The sequence below is a fragment of the Quercus suber genome, unplaced genomic scaffold (genome assembly GCF_002906115.3).
Source record: "Quercus suber isolate HL8 unplaced genomic scaffold, Cork oak 2.0 scaffold_416, whole genome shotgun sequence".
In the NCBI taxonomy this organism is placed as follows: Eukaryota; Viridiplantae; Streptophyta; class Magnoliopsida; order Fagales; family Fagaceae; genus Quercus; species Quercus suber.
This window is the reverse complement of record NW_027069867.1, coordinates 1-27,681: the sequence shown is the minus strand read 5'-3', so window position 1 is coordinate 27,681 and position 27,681 is coordinate 1. Positions and strand designations below refer to the sequence as shown.

Here is a 27,681-nt window from a genome sequence, read left to right as displayed (position 1 = left end):
ATGTCCTTAATTATGAACTTAATTAAATTTGTGACTTTATATATCTTTGTAATTAATTAAACTTCTATAAACCTATAGTTTACAAATTGTATTTGGTGATGTAAGGCACAATTGTTAATAACCCTTCTCCCATGCAATTACGTTTGATATGTGTGTGGTTAGTATCCCTACTATGGTCTGCCTTGTGAACTCCATCATCAATTTCCTACAACTAGGAGACAATGCGCCACCACCACATTTGGGCTAACTTACGTAGCTTGGTGCTGTCAAGCTTTGGTTGCTCTTATTCACAATAGGAGACAATAAGCCACCCTCACATTTATGAAGTTTGGAGGCTTATCATTGAGAGTCCCTCTCACACACACTCGGGTTCCATGTGACTCTGTGTGTACAGGCTAAATAGAATTTAATTGCACCGTGTTGCATAGCACAGCCAAACCAACAAGAGGATTGAGATCAAGTAGCTTCTCCACCGCAAACACTTCTACGATATCTTCGAACATTTATTTCATATGTTTACCTTTTTAGTTGGCGATGGGAACTACTGATGCAGATATTATAAATCATCGGTCCCACTAGAATAATTCTTTTCTCTCTTTCACCATGTAATTTATCATGGTTGGAATATTTTTTGTCACGCGAAGTTGGGGCCTATTGGCCAATATATCCGACTTGAACTTGTAAAACTAAGCTGACTGTTTTTGCAGTCATAAATCCAATTTAAACCCAAGTTTTACGGTGCTTAATTATATAAGAATGGAAACTGTTTGCCTGAAAATGGCTATACAGATTAATATATATTTCCCTCTATTCTTTTCTGAATTTAATTTCCCTTAATTTTAAAAATACGGCTCAAATTGTTTACATTGCTCAAAATGAATGAGCTGTTGGTCCTTGTTGCGATGCTATTACTGAAAAGTGAAAACAATCCAAAAGCATTCAAATGAACTTTGGTTAATATGTTATTAATCCTTAATTCCTTATGATAGCGCACATTTTCTAAAAGAAGTTCATAAACTCTAATGGGGTTTTAGGGGCATTCAATTACAACAGATTTCTTTTATTTTATTATATGGTGTTAATTTGTTGAACTGTCCATCAACATACGGACATACGGTGGGAAATGGTAATGTTACAAATCTTATGCACCAAATACACACAACACAAGTTTAGGAGTCTTCATTTTCTAGCAAATATGATTATATTGATTTAGCTAGTGATATGATGGTTTCGTGTGATAACTAATTAATAACTAGGTGAGGTTCGGACCACTGATGATTCTTGTTTGCAACATTTGTCAACTTTCTTCTTGAACTGTATATGAAATCAATCAGATTTAAAAAGTGCATATTTAGGACACGTTTGGTAGACTGTAATAGATACTATAATATAATAGATATTCCTACGACATAACTATTCGGTTATTTGGTTATGTTTTTATTACAAAATAGTTATTTCTTATGAATAGCTATTTTTCAAAATGAGGAATAATTATTTCTTATCAAAAGTACTAAATATCTATTCATTTACCTTATATAATAAATTTTTAAAGAAATTTCCTAAAAAGCCATTAGTTGCCACATCTTCAAAAGTAAAGAAAATAAATTTTCCTTGTTGTAAATTATTAGCTCTATTTTGAACACTCTTTAAATAAGTGTATTTGAGGAAATTTGACTTAAAAATGATTTAATTACTCATTTTTATATTCTACTAAATTGTAGATACATATTCAGAATTCTATTCCTATCCAACTTGATATATTCCTTGGAATATTTATTCCTATTTCCATATAATAATCATTACAGTGTACCAAATGTATGCTTAAAGTCATGTTTTACTGTTACTTTGACATTCATTTACCTGATATATATATATATATAGAGAGAGAGAGAGAGAGAGAGATCAGATTATTTCACCAGTCCTTGCCCAGCTATTTGATATTATAAAGACCAGAAAATTGTTGTTTTAAAATGCTATTTGGCCAAAATACCATCATTAATGATGAAGTCATTATTAGTAGCGATCTGCAATCCCGGTAACTTTGAAGTGCCAAACAATACACCCATATTTTATACATTTAAAGCCTAATTTTGATGGAATGCACAAATTCAAGCAAGTTGATTACGTTGGTTTATTAATTTAATTCATTTCATTTTATTATTACCTTTTTTCTTTCTTTCTTCCTTTTTTTTTTTTTTTTCAATGGGATGGGATTACTTTTATTCAGACCTTAAAAAGTCTTTTTTCTTTTTTTCTTTTTTTCCTTTTTCTGCTAAGCCCTTAAAAAGTCTTCTTCTTTTAATGGGAGGGGTGAATTTCGAAAAAATTAAATGGGAGAACTTCAGCCAATTGGAGTTTTTATATTATGTGTATTTAAAGTCTACACCATATAATTCATAATGAGTAAATACTAAATAGTAAATACACTGGTCTCCTAGCTAAGCCTTGTATGCGTAGCTTTTATTTTTGAAGGGCTATATATCTTTTAAGTTTAAGACTTAGGGTGAATTTGAGATTTGAAAAAAAAGTTAGCTTATTTTACTTTTTAGCTTTTTTTTTTTCGCTTTCCAAAAAAAAAAAAAAAAACCCTTATTTTTTCTTCTAAAGTCGGTCTCATTGCACTATTAAATGGGTCTCAGTAATCCAAAAGTCAGCTTTTAACTTCTTCTTTTTTTTTTTTCTACATACTTTTAGCCAAAAAAAAAAAAATCAGTTTCAGCAAAATAAGCAATTTCTAAACGGATTCCAAATGAGATATATGGTTCTAACTTCTAACTTCTAACCTTGCCTACATTAAAGAATAATTGGTATCTTGGGCCTGATAATAAACAACAATCATTATAAAGTGGACACCATAAATTAAAATTCTATTGCATCTATATTAAAAAAAAAATAATGTTAACAAATGCCCTAAGGAAATTTGTTAATAAATCATTTTAAAAAATGTTTTATAGAATATGGGGAAAAAAAAAAACAATTAATGCTGTGACAATTTTTTCTATTTCCTATAAAAATTATGTTAAAACTTTTCTAAAACAGTTTATTAAGCGTAACATGACCCATAAAATAAATTGAGATTTAATAAGTGAAGAGAGAGAAGGTAAATAAGGATATAAACAAAGTGAGTGAAGAGAGCGATCATGTGGGAAAAAAAAATTTGAAGTAAATGGAACCCTCCAAAATAAAAAAGAATGGAAAGAAAAGTGAAGACAAAAGGAGTAGGATGTTGGTTAAGTTTAATTGTTCACCAAAGTCTTGGAGATGTTGACTACAGTTGATAATAACATTATTCTGCCATGGATGAGAGGAGAAAAACAGGTCCTGAACTCACCTAAAATCCCACGAAAAAGAGGCCACATGATTTACCCACTTTTCTTGCAAGTCAACAACAATTTCTACAAATTAAAATTTTATATTAGCCATTTGACAGAAACTTTAGGATTATCTAACTCGTGGATTTGAATTTGCAGAACTAGTCCTTTGCATTGGAGGACTATAGGTCAGATGAGAAACTATTTCAATGTCAGAAGCGCCAGTTTATTTTTAATTAACCATTTAGATACAAATGTTTCACACTGAACATCTCTATTCATGATAGTCAATATTTGAATGGTTGAAATTAAAGGAGAAATAGAAAATATTGTAGAAGATGTGGAAGCCCATAATGAGAGAGAAAACACAAGGACTAGACTAGGGGTGTCCACGGGTCAGGCTGGGTCGGATTTGTGCCCAACCCAAACTCAACCTGATCTTCTCGAGTGGGGAAGATTTCAACCCACAACCGACCTGAATGTAGTTCAAATCAATCGGGTCGGGTCGTATCAGATTTCAAGTTTTCCTCGGTCAGTTTCGGGTTTTTCAATTTCGCCAGATTTTGGCCAAAATCTGGCCGGATCTTGTCAGATCTAGCCGAATCTAACGAGATTTGGCCGAGTTAGAGTCGAGCTTACTGGAGTTTGGCTGAGTTTGAGTAGATCTGGGCTAGATTCACTGGATTTAAGATTATCAAAGTAAGGATTTGAGTGGATCTGAGTAAAAGAAGGCCAAACGTGGCCAGATCGGAGTTGAAAAGCCCAAACGTCACTAGATTTCGGCCTTCTTTTTTGAGGTTTTGTCGGGCAGGTCGTGTAGATTGGGTTTTTGAGGTCGGAACCCACCACTCGGCCCACCGGGTTCAGGTTCTGAAGATTGGGACCCATCACCAACCCGTCGAAGGTGTCAGTTCGGTCGTGACGGGTCGGTTCTAGTCGGGTTGGTCAGTTCCGACGAGTCATCGGGTATTCTGGACAGCCCTAGACTAGACCTATGTTAAAGAGAGATAAAGCCTTAGAGGATGTAAAATAATGTCTATTTTACATCTTCAAAACATACTTTATATATTTTATCATCTTATTTTACAATTCACCCCACATCCTAGTTTCTATTTTTACATCTAATTCATTAAAATAATATAAACTACAACATTGAATAATATAAAAAATTCAATTCTCTTTCCTCTCTTCCTTTTTCTCTCCGATGAACCCATACCCCCTTCCACCATTTCTTCTTCACCAAAATCACCACCAAAATTACCAAAAAAAAATTGCCACCAAAAACACTAGCCACCACTGAGCCACTCACTGCCACCACTAAACCATAAATCCACCACTGAACCAACACCCATAATCCAACCCAAGTACCTAACACCCAACATCAAAGCAATAAGCCAACAACCACCACTAAAGCAAAACCCACCATTGAAAAACTCCATCCTTACCATCAGTCCAATCCAAAACCAAACTCAACTCCCATAACCTGACCCAAGTACCCAACACCCACCAATGAAGCAAGAAGCCAACAACCACCACCAAAGAAAAATCCACCATTGAAAAACTCCATCCTTACCATCAGTCCAATCCAAAACCAAACTCAACACCCACAACCTGACCCAAGTACCCAACACCCACCAATGAAGCAAGAAGCCAACAACCACCACCAAAGCAAAATCCACCATTGAAAAACTCCATCCTTGCCAACACCCAATCAAAGTCAAACCCACACTAAAGCAAAACTCACCACCAATACAAACCCAGCCAACACCCAATCAACCACTACCGATTCAAACCTAGCCACCATTGAAAGGTTCCACACTGATTCAATACCGGATCTAAAATCCAACCAACATCGAGCCCAGCAACCACCAAGCCTCCACAATCCACAGCCTATGACCATCCAAGACCGAAATGACCTTGGGATTGAAACCCAGCCACCAACAATCCTCAACCCACGGTCGCCATCGCCTTCAAGCCTCTACCACACCAACCCCAACGTAGCCACAACCCTTACACAAAATCCATATGCAACCTATACCACCACCATCACCACAAAACACACAAACCCACTACACAAATCCAAAGAGAAGAGAAAAGGAAGAAGAGAGAAGTAGGGGAGAGTCAGAAAAGAGAGAAGAGATGGAGAGAGAGAATAAAATATTAAATTTTAAGTTTACAACCTGTGAACAGTGGGTTGCATATGTAGAAACTTACTGTTCACGGATTGTATAATTTTTTACATGTACCAACCCCAGATGGAGCATATTTTTAGTGGTTTTGGTTGTGAAATAGCAACTGGGTGTGTTTACAACCCCCAATGTGCTCTTAGCAACTACATCTTTTAATATATGCTCAAGTGTGTTGACAATAAGCTTTGATAGGTATATATAGAGATGACAAAAGTTAGGATTAGGTACATAGGTTGAGCCCAGAATTGAGACTCTTGGGCCATTACATAATTAACTAATATAAACCCAATGAAAATATTATTTTTAAAACTTTCCCTCAAAACTTAAGGTAAAAGCTTGATAAAGCGTTTACTTTGGAATAAAAGTTTGTGAAGATCTCTCGAATATGCATTGAATGATACCTTGAAAATGACATTGAAAGACTAGATTGATTGGATGTGAACCGAGCACAAGGTGGAAGAAACGTGCAAATTGGGATGACAATGCTAGAAAAAGGTTACAAAGGCCTAAGAATGGCTACAATGGCATGAGCACAACAACAAGGGCAAGAGACAAGCTACATTGATAACCTATAGAAGATCAATGAAAAATGATTTTGTGATGAAGCATGTGTAAATGGGTTGGTGAATTTCATGTATAGGCAGCCCAAATGAACCAATTTGAATGATTTAGGACCCTTAGATGAGCAAAAAATACCCAAAATCAAAACCTATGCGAAAAATGAGCCAAGATTGGTCCAATAAAAAATGTCAACTTTGGTTAAAGTCAAAGTCAACAATCTGGTAAAACCAATCAAGATTCCGTTCAATGAAACAAATCGGTTCGAGAGATTATCATGAAACATCACCGCTTTTGTAATTTGTCGGGACCTAAGACTAAAACCCAAAGATAAAAAAGGTAGGGGGTGAAGGAGAGGGAAAATATCATGCCATGGTATGACATTGATAATGAAATCAATGTGCTATTCCTCAATTTTGCTAATGCTCTATTTCAAATTTGTTTTGAAGTAAAATATTTTACATATAAAATATTTTTAATAAAATATTTTCAAGAGTTTAGTATAACAAGTAAAATTTTTCAAGCAAGCCACCAAAACTAGTGGTTGAGCCACTAAAGCCACTGGTGCTAGAGATCCAATGACTGGACCATAGGAATGGTGGCTCCGACAACCAGATTCCCAGCAACCGCCACCAGAAAGGTGTCTCAATGACTAGATCACTAGCACTAGTGGCTAGAATGATTGCTTTGGTTAATTATTGGACCTCCAGCACCAGTCGTCAAAATGGTGGCTCAAGTGATTAGATCTTAGGATGAGTTGCCTGAGCGGTAGCTCTAGCCACCAGCACCAATAGCCAGAGCGGCAACTCCGGTCACTAGACTGGTGACCTAGCCACCAAATTAGGTGAGAGGAAACCATTGTGTGTTTTTGTAAAACAATTTACCAAAATTTTAAGATAAAACTTTTTACAACTTTTTATAAAGGATTTTATGGTCAACAAAAAAATATTTTACAAGTTTGATAACATTTTACACGCTGTTAGAGATATATATTAGACATATTAGTCCAATGTAATAGGCCCAAACCCATTTTTGCTTGTCTTAGTGATCTAGGGTTTAGTCACTTATATATACTCATGTTATGGTTCATTGTAATACAGGTTATTGTACTACACTATTATACAATAAAGATGTAGCCCTTAAAGGATTCCTCCGTGGATGTAGGCTGACAAGGCTGAACCACGTAATCCTCGTGTTCTCAGTGTTCCTATTCTATACTTCACCTTCCGCATCCACTCTAGCATATACAACATGGTATAACACATGCAAACAAACATCTGAAAATGAAAAAAATATTTTCCAAAAAATATTTTACTTTAAAACAAACAAAGCGTAAAAGAAAAAGGGTTTTCGAAGTTTCAATAGCATTAGACAAAGAAACCTTTGAAAAGAACAAGGAGAACCAAGGTTTATATCCATACATACACACACACACACACACACACACACACACACACATATATATATATATGTGTGGGTTCAAGTTACACCTGGTGTAACTTTTTAGAGTTACACCTTTTCTAAACCATTAAATTTAAGTAGATCTAACAGTAAAAAAAGACACTCATTAATAGTAATATTCTAATTAGGATCTTATTAATTATCCCTTATTTATTATATTCCATACCTATCTCTAAACCTATTTTTAGGTATACATCTCTCTCCTTCTCCTTAACTACACGTTTCTCTCTTTTTCTTTCTCCTCCACTGCTCTTCCACCACCACAGCCATGTTGCTGGCAGTTGGGAAAAAAAAAAAAAAAAAAGCCACAGCCTCTGGTTACATAATGAGATTTTTGATCACCACGATTGACAAACAAATTTTGAAGGTGGAAGAGATTCTGATCACCACGATTGACAAACAAATTTTATCTACTACAAAATTTTGAAGATGATCAGTACTAATGCCAATACCGCAAGTGAGGTCAGGTTAATTGGAAAAGGTATAATAAAAAAAGGTTGTATGAATTAATGGAAAGTTCACCTTTGCATCTAAGAGAAAATTGGTTTTTGAGGTTATAGATACATACTTTATGTTATTATTAGAAGTTCTTGTATGAATTTGAATTAAATGTGAACTGGCTACCTTTGATGATATCGAATTGTATTCTCAACGAGCTGGAAAAATTGAATTAGCTTATGTGCTACTGCTATGCAACCGATTGTTTATTGGGAAGCAATTATATGTTGTGAGGTTTAGTTATCAAAGGTGGGAAAAAGGTGTAAAGTTGCGAGGTTTAAGAAGGAAAAAAAAAAGGGTGAAGGTGCCAATTTTTTTTCATTTCCATTCATTTCAAACATAAGAATAGAATGTTTTTGATTATCAATGATGACTGGTTGTGGTATTGGCATTAGTACTAATCATCTTCAAAATTTTGTAGTGGATAAAATTTGTTTGTCAATCGTGGTGATCAGAAATTCCATTGTGCAACCAGCCGCTGTTTATTTTTTATTTTTATTTTTATTTTTTTTTCATCTACCGGCAACTTGGTCATGGAGGTGGAAGAGCAGTGGAGGAGAAAGAAAGAGAGAGAAACGTGTAGTTGAGGAGAAGGAGAGAGATGTATAACTTTTTTTTAGGTTTAGAGAGTATGTATGGAATATAATAAATAAGGAATAATTAATAAAATCCTAATTAAAATATTACCATTAATGAGTGTCTTTTTTGACCGTTAGATTTACTTAAATCTAATAGTTTAAAAAATGTGTAACTTTAAAGAACTACATCAGGTATAATTTGAACTCATCTCATATATATATATATATATATATAAACAAGGATAAAAATACACAACCCTGATACCTATTAGCTAATGCCAGCTTAAAAAAATAATAATAAAAAACCATTTTACAATGAATAAGCCTATTTGAAAATGGATTTTTTTCCCTTTGAAACAATGGATGATTTATCACTCATGTACCATGATCATAGCTAAATATACAACAGTAGCAATAAAGATTTCACAAAAAAAAATGGATTGTTCTGTTGAGTAATGGATGAATATATTAAACGTAGAAAAGATGAGATTCATAATCCATATGGATGTGGACGTTCTTTGTCACCCAGTACCACACTACCACCATGTAAAGCTATGAATAGTGCATATCCATTCTTGGCCCATAAAACAGATTTAATTCATCTGGTGGTCCGAAATCCCTCTGTGCAATTACTGTCATCTTCCAGGTACGGAAACAGAGATCTTCAAAATTGGGTCCAGATATCTTTTAGTATAAGGAAATCTCATTAGGGGGACCATCATACAGCTCATATCAAAGGGATCACGTGATTAATAAATTTTTGTCACTAAACCTTGACAATTCCAAGGTGACCAATAAAAGGGAGAAACTGGAGAGACCAACCCTAACATCTCTGACATAGTTATTGCAAATCCCTGGGCACAAATATTATCTCCTCATGCTGTTAGAGATATATATTAGACATATTAGTCCAATGTAATAGGCCCAAACCCATTTTTGCTTGTCTTAGTGATCTAGGGTTTAGTCACTTATATATACTCATGTTATGGTTCATTGTAATACAGGTTATTGTACTACACTATTATACAATAAAGATGTAGCCCTTAAAGGATTCCTCCGTGGATGTAGGCTGACAAGGCTGAACCACGTAATCCTCGTGTTCTCAGTGTTCCTATTCTATACTTCACCTTCCGCATCCACTCTAGCATATACAACATGGTATAACACATGCAAACAAACATCTGAAAATGAAAAAAATATTTTCCAAAAAATATTTTACTTTAAAACAAACAAAGCGTAAAAGAAAAAGGGTTTTCGAAGTTTCAATAGCATTAGACAAAGAAACCTTTGAAAAGAACAAGGAGAACCAAGGTTTATATCCATACATACACACACACACACACACACACACACACACACACATATATATATATATGTGTGGGTTCAAGTTACACCTGGTGTAACTTTTTAGAGTTACACCTTTTCTAAACCATTAAATTTAAGTAGATCTAACAGTAAAAAAAGACACTCATTAATAGTAATATTCTAATTAGGATCTTATTAATTATCCCTTATTTATTATATTCCATACCTATCTCTAAACCTATTTTTAGGTATACATCTCTCTCCTTCTCCTTAACTACACGTTTCTCTCTTTTTCTTTCTCCTCCACTGCTCTTCCACCACCACAGCCATGTTGCTGGCAGTTGGGAAAAAAAAAAAAAAAAAAAGCCACAGCCTCTGGTTACATAATGAGATTTTTGATCACCACGATTGACAAACAAATTTTGAAGGTGGAAGAGATTCTGATCACCACGATTGACAAACAAATTTTATCTACTACAAAATTTTGAAGATGATCAGTACTAATGCCAATACCGCAAGTGAGGTCAGGTTAATTGGAAAAGGTATAATAAAAAAAGGTTGTATGAATTAATGGAAAGTTCACCTTTGCATCTAAGAGAAAATTGGTTTTTGAGGTTATAGATACATACTTTATGTTATTATTAGAAGTTCTTGTATGAATTTGAATTAAATGTGAACTGGCTACCTTTGATGATATCGAATTGTATTCTCAACGAGCTGGAAAAATTGAATTAGCTTATGTGCTACTGCTATGCAACCGATTGTTTATTGGGAAGCAATTATATGTTGTGAGGTTTAGTTATCAAAGGTGGGAAAAAGGTGTAAAGTTGCGAGGTTTAAGAAGGAAAAAAAAAAGGGTGAAGGTGCCAATTTTTTTTCATTTCCATTCATTTCAAACATAAGAATAGAATGTTTTTGATTATCAATGATGACTGGTTGTGGTATTGGCATTAGTACTAATCATCTTCAAAATTTTGTAGTGGATAAAATTTGTTTGTCAATCGTGGTGATCAGAAATTCCATTGTGCAACCAGCCGCTGTTTATTTTTTATTTTTATTTTTATTTTTTTTTCATCTACCGGCAACTTGGTCATGGAGGTGGAAGAGCAGTGGAGGAGAAAGAAAGAGAGAGAAACGTGTAGTTGAGGAGAAGGAGAGAGATGTATAACTTTTTTTTAGGTTTAGAGAGTATGTATGGAATATAATAAATAAGGAATAATTAATAAAATCCTAATTAAAATATTACCATTAATGAGTGTCTTTTTTGACCGTTAGATTTACTTAAATCTAATAGTTTAAAAAATGTGTAACTTTAAAGAACTACATCAGGTATAATTTGAACTCATCTCATATATATATATATATATATATAAACAAGGATAAAAATACACAACCCTGATACCTATTAGCTAATGCCAGCTTAAAAAAATAATAATAAAAAACCTTTTTACAATGAATAAGCCTATTTGAAAATGGATTTTTTTCCCTTTGAAACAATGGATGATTTATCACTCATGTACCATGATCATAGCTAAATATACAACAGTAGCAATAAAGATTTCACAAAAAAAAATGGATTGTTCTGTTGAGTAATGGATGAATATATTAAACGTAGAAAAGATGAGATTCATAATCCATATGGATGTGGACGTTCTTTGTCACCCAGTACCACACTACCACCATGTAAAGCTATGAATAGTGCATATCCATTCTTGGCCCATAAAACAGATTTAATTCATCTGGTGGTCCGAAATCCCTCTGTGCAATTACTGTCATCTTCCAGGTACGGAAACAGAGATCTTCAAAATTGGGTCCAGATATCTTTTAGTATAAGGAAATCTCATTAGGGGGACCATCATACAGCTCATATCAAAGGGATCACGTGATTAATAAATTTTTGTCACTAAACCTTGACAATTCCAAGGTGACCAATAAAAGGGAGAAACTGGAGAGACCAACCCTAACATCTCTGACATAGTTATTGCAAATCCCTGGGCACAAATATTATCTCCTCACAAAAACAAAAACAAAAAAAAACAAAAAAAACAAACAAAAAGACAAACTCCAACAATTCCTCCATAAATTTCACAGCATTGTTTCACAACAAATGTACCGCACATCATCCACAGCTACTAATTAGGTGACCAAATGATTTATAATAAGTGTTTTACTAAATTTATGGTCTAAGAGTATACATTAGTAGACCACTTTAGAAAAATATTTATAAAAAATTAAAAAAGTAATTAATTATTTTGACAATTTTTTTAATTTTTATAAAATATTTTCTAAAATAAATAATTAATATATGCCTATACATTAACCAAACCTTTATAATAAAGGTAAAGACAATGGTAAACTTGTCTATATGAAATTGATATTATATTAATCTCAATTCCGAGATTTCAACCAATTACTAAATTTATTTTATATCCACAAGGTCAAAACCGTAATTATGGGTATATCACACCGACGCTGCACGTTTAAAAGGGTACGCAGTAGAATTTTAATTTCCAAGGAAATTGTTGTTTTGTTATTCATACTTATTATTCCTTTGCCAGAAACTAAGAGACACAATCACACTAGTTACTAGAACCAAAACAGAAACACAAAATTGAACCCTACAATCCAAAGTTATGTTTTGTCTTTGTTTGGTCCCTAAGAAAAACAAAAGAAACAAAAATTCTCTTCTTTGCTCCCAATTCTGCGTTAGCCGAAAGGGAGTAAGTGGGCCTTGCTAAAAGCCAGAGATATGCAACAGTTGTTTTATCCATGAAATATCAACTTCTTCACCCACCTCTTTTTTTCTTTTTCTGTTCATTACTTGAGGCAGGTAGTGTCACTCTCAAATGGACCGGTGATTATTACTGTGGAATCAAGTTCATCAACACTGTTGAATCCGAGAAATCTGGACCGTGGGATTGTCACAGTAACCAATGATTCTTCTCCTCTTGATGTCTCTGTCTGATCTACTTGTACTACTGCTAGTAATAGTGCCATTGGTCTTTTCGCTTTCCGTGCTTGAAAATTGCTGGTCTAACACATTGACCGGTGTGACTGAGCTTGATGCCATATCGAGAACTGACTCGTATCCATCTATCACTATGTCTTGCATTGCATTGTAGCATTGCAATAAGTTTTCCTGCAAAATAATTCACCATATCATATAGTAACAATATGGAAAAGTAATTCAAATTAGGTACATTATTGTCATATTATTCTGCTATAGTAAATTTCTTAAAGCGAAAATTGTCTCAAAATGCAGGTAACAGAAAAAGTTGGAGTGGGATATATACTTTATTTACATATGAACAATTGGATGTTGCTTTTCTAAAGCATGGATATTGCAAGGGTAATAATTCATGAGCAGCAGAGAGAAGAGCTGACGCAGCAATTATTGAAGGCCTGAACTTCAAAAGCTTAATCTCTGCAAACGAAATAAAGATTTTGTGAGCCAAAGAAGAGGAAAAGTGCCCAATAGATGTTGACTTCTTTTTTTTCTTCTTTTTTTCTTTTGTGTCCTTTCTTTTTCTGGGTATTTACCATTTTGAGCTTTGAATATGATCTCAGTAGCTCGAGCTTTAATAGCCTGCTTCAATGACGGGTCTTTAAGTTTGAACAAAGAAATGAAATAAGATATGAAAGAAAAGGGAGTGATTGAGCGCATTCGCCATTTTAGAGCTCCCAAGATGAGGACCTCCATTCTCTCTATTGTTTGTGTGTCAAAAATAAAACCTCCATCACCCTATTCCAACCCAGAGTTAAACAAACGAGATTCATATAAGCTTTACTAGTGTATATTTCACAAAGTATTTGTGTGTAATAGATTCTTTGGTCTATATTGCAGTAGCATGTATGTTTACCTGAAAATCAAAGAGGGAAAACTCTGTTCCCTTCATCTTGGCAGCTAGAGAAACGCAGGAGATAGCAAGAAGCCTTAGAATCCATGGCTTTGGTTGCTGTTAAATGAAGATTCTTATTAGATCTCAAAGCAATTGAACCTTAAATAATATAATGTACCATTTTGATTTTGCTGGCATTCTAGGAAGGACCTCTTTTGTTTTGATCCAAAGATACCAACACAATTTTTAATTTTACTTTTCAAAATGCTATGATAGTATGATCTAAATCAGCAAACACAATAGAATTCAACAAAGATGATGAATTATCCAAAGTCGCCATGTTGAAGGTTTCTTTACCAGCATCCCTTGGCTAGACAAGAACCGATCAAGATAATTGACAGCAAGGTAAGACAATAACGGATCGAAGTTGCAAGAGAGCTGAAAAAAACAAACTAACATAGATTCAGAAATTCAGAATGTACATAGAACTAAAAAATAAGCAAAATCATTTGGGTCTAGAAAAGAAAGAGTGAAAACGTTTCATACAAAGTTTTAAGCTTTTTTTTTTCTTCCTTGTTTTCCCATATCCACGCAAAAGAAGGAATAAATCGTGGTCAAACACAAACAATAGTGAAAAATGGTGCATTATCTGTACCTGTGAAATTATAGAGATGGTTTCTCGTCGAACAGAGATATCAAAATCTTTGGATTTGAGACTCTGAAAATAGTTTTCAGCTGGCATGTGTTCAGACTCAGCGAGGAAGAGAGAAGTGAATGCGTTAGAGTGAGAGTCATTGAAATTTGTTAATGGGTTTTCAAGATTGAACTCCATGGATATGTCTGTGAGGTTTTCAGTTCTGGGGTTGAGGAGAGAACACGCAAGACATTGTTTAAAAAGTGAAGTCAAGTGATAAGGAAAAGCTGAGAAAGTTCTCTGCTTTCTTAAAAGAAGCTGTGTGTGGACTTGGAACTTCACTGCTTTGCTTGCAGCTCTCTATCTTATAGTGTTAACGCATTGACAGCTTCTCTCTCTCTTATTGGGAAGAAAAATGAATGAGGATGTGAGGGGGTGATTATCTAATGGATCAGGGCTGCATGTGGGGCTGAAGGTACGTCAGAAGATTATTGGATGGAATGTAAAAAGTCTTTGTTTATTTGACTGTCTTTGACTTCTAAGCCTTCTTGCCAATTGACTTTTGCGACGTGTATGTATGGGATTTTTACATGACATATGATATTACTTTTAGATTGAGATCCGGTGGGTTAGTGTATCATGCGATTTTTTTTTATGAACAGTGTATCATGCGATTACCGCATGTGAAATGTAAAAGTTGATAAGATAAAAAGGTTAAATAGATTTCTCAAAAAAAAAAAAAAAAAAAAAAAAGGTTAAGGTGGTAATTGCATGGTGCAATCATCTCGCTCCAAATCCATTACTTTTCTTTTTTTCTTTTTTTTTTTCTTTTTTTCTTTTTTTCTTTTTGGATAGGAAATTTGCAACTTTCATTAAAATTAACTCAAATTCAATGTGAAGAGATTGCTCAATAAAGTAAGGATTCTCTTCTAACCAAGCAATAAAATCAACTATACCAGCCGCATGCTTTACTAACAAATGTGCTGGTCTATTACATTGTCCACGGACATGTGAAAAATCCACTCGGCTTAAATACCCACTCAAGACCTTTGTACCTGCTACCATTGCTGCCACTGAAGAGGGAGGTGAAGTGTTACCACAAAGAGCATTCATAACTGTCAGGGAATCCCCTTCAATTATAACGTCCTGAATGCCAATATCTCTTGCAAACTGAACTCCTGCTTCGACAGCCTTTGCCTCTGTTTCCAACAGTCCCAACGATGCATTAATCTTCTTGCTCAATGCTACAATTACCTGACCATGGTCGTCCCGAATTAAAACACTCACACCAGTTGCTTTCTGTGCTTTGAAGACCACCCCATCTACGTTAACTTTGTATCTATCTAGTGGTGGAGGTGTCCACTTCGCTTCCTGGACATCTGGAACCGTGGCTGAATGCTTAAGAGCAACATAATACTCCCTAAGATAACGAGAAGTCCACTGCACCAGTTCGCAACTCGATTTCTTTTTTCCCCCATTACGCACCTCGTTTCTATTGCTCCAAATTGCCCATGCGATTGCTGCAACCAACGCCACCTTTGACTCATCATACGTTCCCTCCATAATCATGTGCCACATTAAATCAAAACACGAGTGAATTTGCTCTCGAGCTATACCAAAATGGATCTTTGTACAGCTCCATACTTCTCTGGCTCTCGGACAGCTCCAAAATAAGTGGCCAGATGTCTCGAGTTCTTCATGGCACTCACTGCAGCAGTCATCTTGCAATATCTTCCTTCGTACCAGGTTCATCTTTGTCGGTAAAATGTCTCGGCATGCCCTCCATATAAAATGTCGAATCTTGTGCGGTGCTTGTATCCTCCATATTAGCTTCCAAAACTTTTTAGTTTGGCTCTCATCTGAACTTGAGCCGTAATTGGTAGGTCGAGAGAGGTTCATTGCCAGCTTGTATGCGCTACGAACAGTGAATAAACCGTTTGCACTTTCTGCCCATATAATTCTGTCCTTCAGTGGCTGTATGCTTAATGGTATACTTTTAATGCACTCTGCCTCATGTGGGAGGAACAGAGCATCAATCACCTGTGCTTTCCACTGTGTAGACTCTGAATCAATTAACTCACACATCTTTGTTTCTTCACTTAAGAATAATCTAGGAGATACCACTTGGTACGTTGAATTTGACGGCAGCCACTAATCCCCCCATACCCGAATGGATGTTCCCTTCCCCACACTTCACCGACTCCCTTGCTTCACCAAATATTGAGCTGCCATAATACTCCTCCACACATATGATGGATGTGTACCAAGTGCAGCATGTATTAAATCTGTACGAGGGAAATACCGTGCTTTAAACAGCTTATATAATAAGGAATTTTGCATAGTTTGAAGTCTCCATCCTTGTTTAGCAAGTAGTGCAAGGTTGAATTGTTTTAGTTGTTGAAAACCCATTCCACCGGCTGCCTTGGGTTCACATAATTTGTCCCAACTGATCCACGCCATTTTCCTCTCATGTTGTTTTTGACCCCACCAAAAATTGCAAATCAGGCTAGTCAATTCATCACATAAAGAGTCGGGTATTTTAAAACAATTCATTGTGTACGTAGGTATAGCTTGAGCTACTGCCTTAATCAACACTTCTTTTCCTGCTTTTGACAAGAGCTTCTCCTTCCAACCTGCTAATTTCTTACTAAGTCTTTCTTTGATTTCCTTGAACGAATTTCGTTTATTTCTTCCCACCAGAGACGGTAATCCCAGGTACTTCTCATGTTGCCTAATGACTTGTGCCCCAAATCTATTCTTGATTTCTTCTTTCACCTCATCCAGAGTATTGCTACTAAAGAACAAAGATGTTTTGGCTCTATTCAACTGTTGCACGGATGCCTTCTCATAGACTGCAAGGATTTTTTGTAACATGCTGCACTCTTCAAGTGTAGCCTTACAAAAAATAATGCTGTCGCCTGCAAAGAAAAGGTGTGAGATTTTTGGTCCGTTTCGGCAAATACTCAATCCCTCCATCTCTCAATTATCCACTGCTTTCTTAATTAAGGCCGATAGAGCTTCTGCACATAAGATAAATAAATAAGGTGATAAGGGGTCTCCTTGTCGTAGACCCCTTGTAGAAATTATATGCCCTCTTGTCATAATCTATTCAAGACACACCCATTCTACTCTATCATACGCCTTACTCATATCTAATTTCAGAGTCATTTCCCCTTTCTTACCCCCTTTTTTATGTTGAATATGATGCATGAACTCAAAAGCTACCAAAACATTATCGGTGATCAACCTTCCATGCACAAATGCACTTTGGGTGTCACTAATAATGGATGGTAGTATCTTCTTCAGCCTATTTGCTATTACTTTTGATGTAATTCTAAAAACCACATTACAAAGACTAATAGGCCTATAATCAGTCACACATTTTGGCTCTTTAATTTTTGGAATAAGGACTATATGGGTTTGATTAAAATTAGGAGGTGCTAAACCATTATTAAGAAAATCAAGAATGGTTTTAGTGACTACATCACCAATATTCGACCAAAAATGCTGATAAAATAAAGGAGGCATACCATCTGGTCCAAGAGCTTTTAGAGGTTGCATTTGTTTCAATGCTGTTCTTACGTCATTCTCCGTAAACTCCATTGCAAGTTTCTGATTCATGGCTGGAGTCACCTTTGGCTGAATAGCATGCAGCAACTCATTGAAATCAATCGGTGCATTGGTTGTGAAAAGCTTTTTATAGTAGTCCACCACCATCTCCCCCATTCGGTCTTCATCATCTTGCTAGCATCCATTTGAGTCTAGCAGCCCCTCCATGAGACTTTTCTTATGTCTACTTGATGCTTTTGCATGGAAAAAGCGAGTATTTCTATCCCCGTCTTGGTACCAACTAATTCTTGATCTTTGAAACCACATAGCATCCTCTTTCTCATGCCACCCATTCAATTCCATCATTGCATTTCTCATGTCCTGAATATTACTTGGAGATGCTGGTTGTAATTCTAGCCATTCCAAGTGTTTTTGCAATGCAGCTATTTTCTGGCCAACATGCCCAAATTCGGTCTTATTCCATGCCTCAAGCCTCACCCGACAATTATCTAAGCATGCTACAAATGGGTAATCCGAATTAGAGATCAATCCCTCGTTCCATGCCTCCACCACCACTGTCTCGCACCTCGGATCTTATAGTCACATTTTTTTCAAATCTAAATAGCATCCTCTCTCTTCTTTTCCTTCTTTTATTGGAGAATCTAAGCAGCAATGGTGAATGGTCTGATGCTGAGGATGTAAGGTGGTACAATCTAGCCATTGGAAACCGGTTTTTCCATTCATTCGTTGCCAATGCTCGATCAAGCCTATCACGTATTTGAGTCCCGTCCCTTTTCTGATACAACCAAGTAAAGCATGGACCTATAAATCCCATATCCTTCAATCTGCAATAGTCAATTATCTCCACAAAGTTCATCATTTGCTGCCTTGGCCTAAAACTACCACATTCCTTCTCAGACATCCCTATTAATTCATTGAAATCTCCAATGACAAGCCATGGTAGAGAAGACATGTGGCTCAGCTGTTTCAACTTTGTCCAAGAATCGAACCTCTTCGGCGTATCCGGGCTGCCATAAAATCCTGTAAAGTGCCAACTTGAATCTGTTTCACCTTCCACCAAAGCATCAATGTATGTTTGTGAGTAAGTTTGAATGTCTAACCGAATCTCCTCCTTCCAAAGTAGCGCCAAACCTCCACTTGCACCATTGCTATCCATAAAGAAACCATTCTTGAATTCACATTTATCTCGGACCATAATCATCCAATCCTTGTTCGACTTTGTCTCCATGAGGAAGACTATTTTGGGATCTTCTTTTTTTATCACCTCTTTCAAGGCATTAACTGTCCGGAGGTTCCCAAGCCCTCGACAATTCCAGCTTAATAGATTCATTGGACCCGGCGGGACTGCCCAACAACCTCCGCCGATCCAAATTCCAAAGCCAATAACAAGCTTAAGCCTTTTGTTTCCTGCTCCATTCTAACCCCTTTTTATTTTTCCTGCATCAGACCCTCCTCTGTTTGCTGCATATTATTTTTCCTTTTTGGCCCCTATTTCTGCTCTTTTATTTCCTCTTTTCCCATAACCGGTCTACTAATTCTAACCCATGTTCCTTTAGGCCGAGCCCCTTCCTCCTGCGTGGGCCTAATTAAGCCTAATTCACTACCTGCCGTTTTCCTTGTCATCTCGCTCTTTCTTCCTTTATTTGCTTCTTCTTTTTCCACCCAACCCATATTAAATTCTGATTTCATTACATCTCCCTGTTCCATACGTTTCTGCAAGCGTGGGATGTCCTTTATTTCCGCGCCGTGTTGATCCGTTCCAGTTTCTTTGCTTTCCACAATTTCCATATCCATAATCTTTCCATTATTAGCCTCATTTAATTCAGTTTGACTTCCTTGTGCACATTGATGTCCGAGATTTCCGTTTATTGCCTCATCAATGGCCTTCAATTCCTCCGTAAAATCCGCTGCATATTTATTCCCCCTTGCTGTCACAGCCTCCCCGGTAACTGCGTTGCCTAACCCACCGTTGGCCACCTTCTCAATCCTCATAAACATCGTCGGTGCCCCCTGTTTCTCGTCCATCACCTTAGTAATCCTTCCCTCCTTAGAATTCGTTGCTGCACTTGCTTTATCATACCCTTGCACTTCCACCACTGTCTTCTTCATTGGATTATACTAACTAGCACGCAGCCATGGACCAAACTGTTGGTCACTCAATGAAAGTGTTCCACGACTCCTCAGCCATAGACTACAATCCTTGTCATCATGAGTGAGATGGCCACACCAATAACAGAAGTTAGGTAACCTTTCATACATAAATGATACCCAACCGTCTTCATTCTCATCAAATTTAACCCGCCGGCCTCTACAAATTGGCTCCGATACATCAATGGCCACTCTCACTCTCAGAAAATTACCACCCCTCATCTCATTTTGATCTCTTGGCAGCGTGACCTCTCCTAATGTCTCACCTAAACTGCTTGCAACCTCGCTTGACATTAAGGAGTATGGTAAATTATGAATCTGAATCCAAAAGGATACCCTATTAAACTGTAAGTTCTCAATCGGAGAGGACATATCGTACCTTTGGAAAACCACCAAATGTCAATCAAATGCCCAAGGTTCTCCCATAAGGACCTTTTCAATATCCTCATCAGATTCGAACGCAAAAAGTAGTATATTATCCCCTGCTTTGCTAACTTCAAACTTCCTTCTCATGCGCCAAAGAGGCCTGAAAGTTTTTGCCACCGCCTCAATGTTTACAGAGCGCCGCGTAAAGAACTTTGCAGCTAAAGTATATGTTTGCGTTTTCTTGTTTTTTGACAAATCAAACTTGTTATCCTCCTTACTAGATAACGACAGTTTCTTCCAATCCTTTGTTAGTTCCTCCATACCAACCACTCTCACTGTATCCCCACCCCACAAAGAAAAAAAACCCCTAGCCCTCCTAGCAACGTTGTCACTAGAGGGAACTCACCTTCCTCCTCACAACAAGGAGGGTAACCACTATGCTACGGTATGGAGAGTAGGAAACCTGCTCTAAACCCTACCGAGAACTGACAGTTTCCCATTATTTTTTTGGTTGTTTATTTTAGATTGAAAATTATAACTAAGCTTCATTGGTCTACAAATTCAAAATTTCCCATTTTAATTGGTAAATTATTTAAAATGAATGAATTTAGTGGTTTCATTAATTTTTTGCCTATTTTCTTCACAAGCAACAACTAAGAGCATACTAATTAGTTAGAGCATTCATATTTGAGTTTGGAAAAAATGCATTTTAGTTCATCAAAAAAGTCACACTATCTAGTTTACCTATCCACTTTGATAATATACTCTAGATCTCACTCTCTATTCTCATACTACTCTATTTTTAATATTACTTTTTATTCTATTTTTACTATTTTTTTTTTTTTATTCTTTCATTATAAGGAGAGAGAAAATGTTTTAAGATATACACATTGTTATGGTGGTAATGTATATTTAGATAATACCGTAACAAAGCGTACAAATTTGAACAATGAAGCAAAACTAAATGTGAGAGTGTTTTTGGTGATTTTTTGCTACAGAGTAATCCAAAATGGAGGGGAAAAATGCATCTTCCATCTTTGGATGCAAATGGCCTTAAGTTGGTGATAATTACTTAAAATTACAATAGTATCTTAGTTTTGATAGGCATTATCACATATATTTTGTATTTATCCCGCACTTACACATAAATATGAAAGTTTGCAAGTTTTCTATAAAATATACTTATTACGTGTATTTTTCTCTTATAAGAGATTAAAACTAATAAGCCAATCATGCACATTAAGCATCTAAGAGAATCCAATGTTCAAGATCAAAATTTTTTTTTTCCTTGAGAAACAATGTTCATGATAAATTGAGAAGTGACTTTTGAAGCATATAACAAGTCAAGGATGTGTGAAAATATAAAAGGCAAGAGGTAATTTTGTTCCATGCAAAGTAGGAAATAAATCTTGATATGAAAATAGTTTGTACAGTCTTGGTATTTTGGTCATATCTTTTTACTTAGATTTTAGATTTATCTAATTCTTATGGTAGTGGAAAGAAGACTTGAAGATATACAACTTTGTAGTTTACTATAACTTAACCGTGCTGAAAAATGGGAATTGATAAATTTATTCTCCTTTTTGGGAGCATATGTTTTAGGGTTTTGGGGGAGAGTAGGGCAGCCGTGTTTTTGAGATGCTGAAAAATAGTTTTTACTTATTATTTTTAAGAGCTTTTCTTTTCCATGAAAGTTTAAGAACCTCATATAGGGTTAGGAGTGAATCCTCAATATTGTAAGCTATACACTTATCAATCCAAGCATGTTTTTGATGTTTTGATTATTGAAATCAATTGTCTCTTTTCATAATTATTTTCTTAGATTGATTTTAGTTCCTAATTATTTCATAAGTCTATTCTTGAATTTTCTAATTGTTAGAATAGGGCTTTATAGTCTCCCTAGTGAAACTCGGCAATTTTGTTAGATATTACTTTTGCCATAGTCGATGCTTAACGATATTGGTGGACAAACCCTAATGCTCTAGTGATTTTAATTATACAATTTTACCCAACTTTCTTTGTGCTCATTTCAATCATATTCTTCTTTATATTATTGGTGCTTTTGACGTGTTCTTATTTTCCTTTTTCAATGGAATCACAATCTTAGCTTCACTAAATGTCAACCTCCAACTAAACTTTGTCATTATTAGATGGAGGTTAAAGGAAGAGCGACATATTTCATATGGGTGTTGTAAAATTGATTTAACATCAAAACCCCTTTTGAAGACATTGGACAACATCTATTGGCTTTAATTGATCTCATATGCTAATATAGTCTCTTTTTGTTTACACCTCAATTGACACATCTTTCTCTTCCGGTCCCCTAAACCCTCTTGTGAGAACCACAACTTGAGGGGAGTTGGATTTTCGGGTATTCCTTGGATAGCAAGCCTTATAAAGAAGGATCAAATGATAATATTTATTCCTATAGATTTAGGCATATGCAATGAAATCACCACTTGATTCTTATTTTTAGATCAAAAAAAAAAAAAAAAAAACCCATTAAAATACATCTTTTATTAAATTATTAAAAAATTATACTAACTCAATAAAAAGACGAAAAATGAAACTACATGGATTTTTCTTAGTTACAAACCAAAAGAAAATTGTATCCAATTAATTCCTAATTACAAACTAAGAACAAGATAATTTACATTGGAAAACCACTCATCTAAATCCTTTGATTTAGGCTAAGAGACTAAGTGACAAGATAGGAATGTGCTAAACATCCATCTTATTCGATCCAAAAATTGATCTATTAGGAATCAGTGGCCAACAAAGAACTATCATTGTCAAACAAAAGTGAATTCATCTATTAGTAACAACATCCATAAAACCAAAAAAAAAAAAAAAAAAAAAACTTAAATAACTTGATGCTTAACGATATTGGTGGACAAACCCTAATGCTCTAGTGATTTTAATTATACAATTTTACCCAACTTTCTTTGTGCTCATTTCAATCATATTCTTCTTTATATTATTGGTGCTTTTGACGTGTTCTTATTTTCCTTTTTCAATGGAATCACAATCTTAGCTTCACTAAATGTCAACCTCCAACTAAACTTTGTCATTATTAGATGGAGGTTAAAGGAAGAGCGACATATTTCATATGGGTGTTGTAAAATTGATTTAACATCAAAACCCCTTTTGAAGACATTGGACAACATCTATTGGCTTTAATTGATCTCATATGCTAATATAGTCTCTTTTTGTTTACACCTCAATTGACACATCTTTCTCTTCCGGTCCCCTAAACCCTCTTGTGAGAACCACAACTTGAGGGGAGTTGGATTTTCGGGTATTCCTTGGATAGCAAGCCTTATAAAGAAGGATCAAATGATAATATTTATTCCTATAGATTTAGGCATATGCAATGAAATCACCACTTGATTCTTATTTTTAGATAATAAAAAAAAAAAAAAAACCCATTAAAATACATCTTTTATTAAATTATTAAAAAATTATACTAACTCAATAAAAAGACGAAAAATGAAACTACATGGATTTTTCTTAGTTACAAACCAAAAGAAAATTGTATCCAATTAATTCCTAATTACAAACTAAGAACAAGATAATTTACATTGGAAAACCACTCATCTAAATCCTTTGATTTAGGCTAAGAGACTAAGTGACAAGATAGGAATGTGCTAAACATCCATCTTATTCGATCCAAAAATTGATCTATTAGGAATCAGTGGCCAACAAAGAACTATCATTGTCAAACAAAAGTGAATTCATCTATTAGTAACAACATCCATAAAACCAAAAAAAAAAAAAAACTTAAATAACTCAATTAGAGGCAATAACTCATAAAATTGAAAGTAAAAAATAAAAAATAAAATAAAAAACCCTTAATTTCTCAAAAATGATTATAATTTCCACTACGTGAATCTAAAGTCTAATTCATCTCACATAAGTATTTCATGGATTTTCCTTTTTTTTAAAACCCAGATATGTTGATGCATAACAAGATTTTATATATTGATTAATCTTAAATCATATGAAGACTTTTCTTTGGTTCAATATCTGGTTGCACTAGACCCATCACAACAATGACATAAGTGTCCAATTTTAGATACGTGTTTTCATAATAATGGATCCAGACACCCGTGTTTCATCGTTGTGCCCTTGTCATTGCCACAACAATGTGGAGATAAATCATAAAACTGTGATACATTTCTCAGTGGGAGAAATATATATTGGGAGAGTGTAATTTGTTTTTTTTACTAGGGAGAGTAAAATGTTTATGTACTTGTTAATTTATGTAACCATTGTTGATATCATGCTTTGCTTATTGCAAATGATATTTCCATTGATATTGGTTTTATATTTCACAAATGTTAGTGTTTATTGAATGGATCCGGTTAAGCTATTATGCTGCCATTTAATTATGCAACTTGCATATCATTAGGCTGATACGATAAATAACTACTAATACTCTTTTTTCAATTAGTAGGATAGCTTTGCATAAATACTTAACTAGTCCATGGTCGTCATTAGTGTGAAATGAAGGTCATGTCAAACAAAATTTATTTATTTTTTGTTGTTGACCAACAAACAAAATTGATTACACTATACTTGTAGGCCACTTGAAATATTAATATTACTTAATGATCTGAAATGAATTGTTTTTCTTCTTCCATTGATTGGGTTAGGGGGAAAAAAAACCGACAGCAACAACTCTATCCTAGATAAATTCGATGGAATTTGCAAATGAACTCTTTGATCTCTCTCAACTGATCATATATACCCAGGTCATACTAATCACGTTTTCAGCTACTTTTAGCTTGCTAAATACTACTACTATAAAATTGGTTGTTAATTTTTTTTAATGGAAACTGGTTGTTGAATTGAAGTTTAAAATGAAAGTCGACAATTTCTGCCCAAAAAAAAAAATTGAAAGACAATTTTACCCCCTTTTTTTAGACAAGATAGAAATTTTGTTCTAACTTAATCTATGTGTATATGTGTATGAAACTCCCTTCTAAAAACTTGAATCTCGGCCATTGCCTTCCCTACCTCACAAAAATTTTATATGTGTGAAATAACTATCGTGTCAAGGGTGTGTGATGGTGTACTCATTATTATTACTATTACCACTCTTAATTTGACATTCGGTAGCCTCAAAAGCTATGCCATAATTACTTATACCCATTACCTTTTCAGTTAATCTATGTTGCTATGAAGCAGTATGTACTAGCACCGTCTAGCGAGTCTAATCAGATGGTATCCCCTCATCCACCAAGTGCATGGAGGAATGGGCGGTCTAGTTTGAGCCCAAGAAAGGGATGAAATATTTATTTAGCAATATTTCTAATCAGTTAGTTTTTAAAAATAAAAAATAAAAACAATTTATAGTAACTTAACGCATAATAAATTAGCCATCTAGGGCTATCCTTTAGAAGCTACCCAGATTATAATTCACTATTTATATTGCTTAATTTTTGTGAGATCCCAAAAAAAAAGAATGCTTGATTTAGGATACGAAACTATAATAATCATCATAAGAGCATTCCCATCATGTGTGCTGTGTTAAATGTCATTTTACTACATCAAAACCTATTTTATCAATTTTAACACATCATTTTACAATTTACCGTTCATCACATCTTCTATTTTTCAATTCTATACATTAAAATAATATATACAAATATTAAAATAACATTATAAAAAACCAACCATATAAATGTATTCCCACCATCACTCCCACCAACTCACTGCCACCCCTACCACAGCCCACCACTGATACAAACCCACCACCACATCCCACCATTGTTACAAACTCATCACCACCAACCAAAATCAACCAACCAACAACAACCAAAATCAACCAACCACTATTATAAAATTTGCCACAAGCAGAGAGAGAGAGAGAGAGAGAGAGAGAGAGAGAGAGAGAGAGAGAGAGAGAGAGAGAGAGAGAGAGAGAGAGAGAGAGAGAGAGAGAGAGAGAGAGAGAGAGAGAGAGAGAGAGAGAGATTTTTTTGTTGTTGACCAACAAACAAAATTGATTACACTATACTTGTAGGCCACTTGAAATATTAATATTACTTAATGATCTGAAATGAATTGTTTTTCTTCTTCCATTGATTGGGTTAGGGGGAAAAAAAACCGACAACAACAACTCTATCCTAGATAAATTCGATGGAATTTGCAAATGAACTCTTTGATCTCTCTCAACTGATCATATATACCCAGGTCATACTAATCACGTTTTCAGCTACTTTTAGCTTGCTAAATACTACTACTATAAAATTGGTTGTTAATTTTTTTTAATAGAAATTGGTTGTTGAATTGAAGTTTAAAATGAAAGTCGACAATTTCTGCCCCAAAAAAAAAAATTGAAAGACAATTTTACCCCTTTTTTTAGACAAGATAGAAATTTTGCTCTAATTTAATCTATGTGTATATGTGTATGAAGTTCTCTTTTAAAAACTTGAATCTCGGTCATTGCCTTTCCTACCTCACAAAAATTTTATATGTGTGAAATAACTATCGTGTCAAGGGGTGTGTGATGGTGTACTCATTATTATTATTACCACTCTTAATTTGACATTCGGTAGCCTCAAAAGCTATGCCATAATTACTTATACCCATTACTTTTTCAGTTAATCTATGTTGCTATGAAGCAGTATGTACTAGCACCGTCTAGCGAGTCTAATCAGATGGTATCTCCTCATCCACCAAGTGCATGGAGGAATGGGCGGTCTAGTTTGAGCCCAAGAAAGGGATGAAATATTTATTTAGCAATATTTCTAATCAGTTAGTTTTTAAAAATAAAAAATAAAAACAATTTATAGTAACTTAACGCATAATAAATTAGCCATCTAGGGCTATCCTTTAGAAGCTACCCACATTATAATTCACTATTTATATTGCTTAATTTTTGTGAGATCCCAAAAAAAAAAATGCTTGATTTAGGATATGAAACTATAGTAATCATCATAAGAGCATTCCCATCAGGTGTGCTATGCTAAATGTCATTTTACTACATCAAAACCTATTTTATCAATTTTAACACATTATTTTACAATTTACCATTCATCACATCTTCTATTTTTTAATTCTATACATTTAAATAATATATACAAATATTAAAATAACATTATAAAAAACCAACCATATAAATGTATTCCCACCATCACTCCCACCAACTCACTGCCACCCCTACCACAGCCCACCACTGATACAAACCCACCACCACATCCCACCATTGTTACAAAC

The 27,681-nt window shown here is 34.9% G+C and overlaps 2 protein-coding genes across 3 annotated transcripts; both read right to left on the bottom strand.

Annotated features, from left to right (window-relative positions):
• Positions 1-12,401: 12,401 nt before the first annotated feature.
• LOC111984715 (putative cyclin-D6-1) lies at positions 12,402-14,746 on the bottom strand. 2 transcript variants are annotated; one of them, XM_024016335.2, is made up of 6 exons: positions 14,395-14,746; positions 14,097-14,177; positions 13,761-13,856; positions 13,441-13,642; positions 13,194-13,324; positions 12,402-13,039 (listed from the first exon to the last, which is right to left on the bottom strand). In XM_024016335.2, the coding sequence occupies exons 1-6, from the start codon at positions 14,569-14,571 to the stop codon at positions 12,782-12,784; spliced, it is 945 nt and encodes a 314-aa protein (XP_023872103.2). In that variant the 5' UTR covers positions 14,572-14,746; the 3' UTR covers positions 12,402-12,781. The 2 variants fall into 2 exon arrangements, with proteins under 2 accessions (XP_023872103.2, XP_065617587.1); XM_065761515.1 differs by having other exon boundaries at positions 13,441-13,486.
• Positions 14,747-16,566: 1,820 nt separating this feature from the next.
• Positions 16,567-17,247, bottom strand: LOC111984699 (uncharacterized mitochondrial protein AtMg00310-like). Its single transcript, XM_024016313.2, has one exon. It carries the CDS (start codon positions 17,245-17,247, stop codon positions 16,567-16,569), a length of 681 nt encoding a protein of 226 aa, XP_023872081.2.
• Between the last annotated feature and the right edge of the window lie 10,434 nt (positions 17,248-27,681).

What these genes read in the sequence shown, in the direction of transcription:
- LOC111984715 (XM_024016335.2), bottom strand. Translation starts at nt 14,571, where the DNA reads ATGGAGTTCAATCTTGAAAACCCATTAACAAATTTCAATGACTCTCAC. An exon ending in CCATCTCTATAATTTCACAG is followed by an intron (nt 14,178 to 14,394) that starts GTACAGATAATG and finishes TGTTTTTTTCAG; the next exon opens with CTCTCTTGCAACTTCGATCC. An exon ending in TGTCTAGCCAAGGGATGCTG is followed by an intron (nt 13,857 to 14,096) that starts GTAAAGAAACCT and finishes TTCATTTAACAG; the next exon opens with CAACCAAAGCCATGGATTCT.
- LOC111984699 (XM_024016313.2), bottom strand. Translation starts at nt 17,247, where the DNA reads ATGTTACAAAAAATCCTTGCAGTCTATGAGAAGGCATCCGTGCAACAG.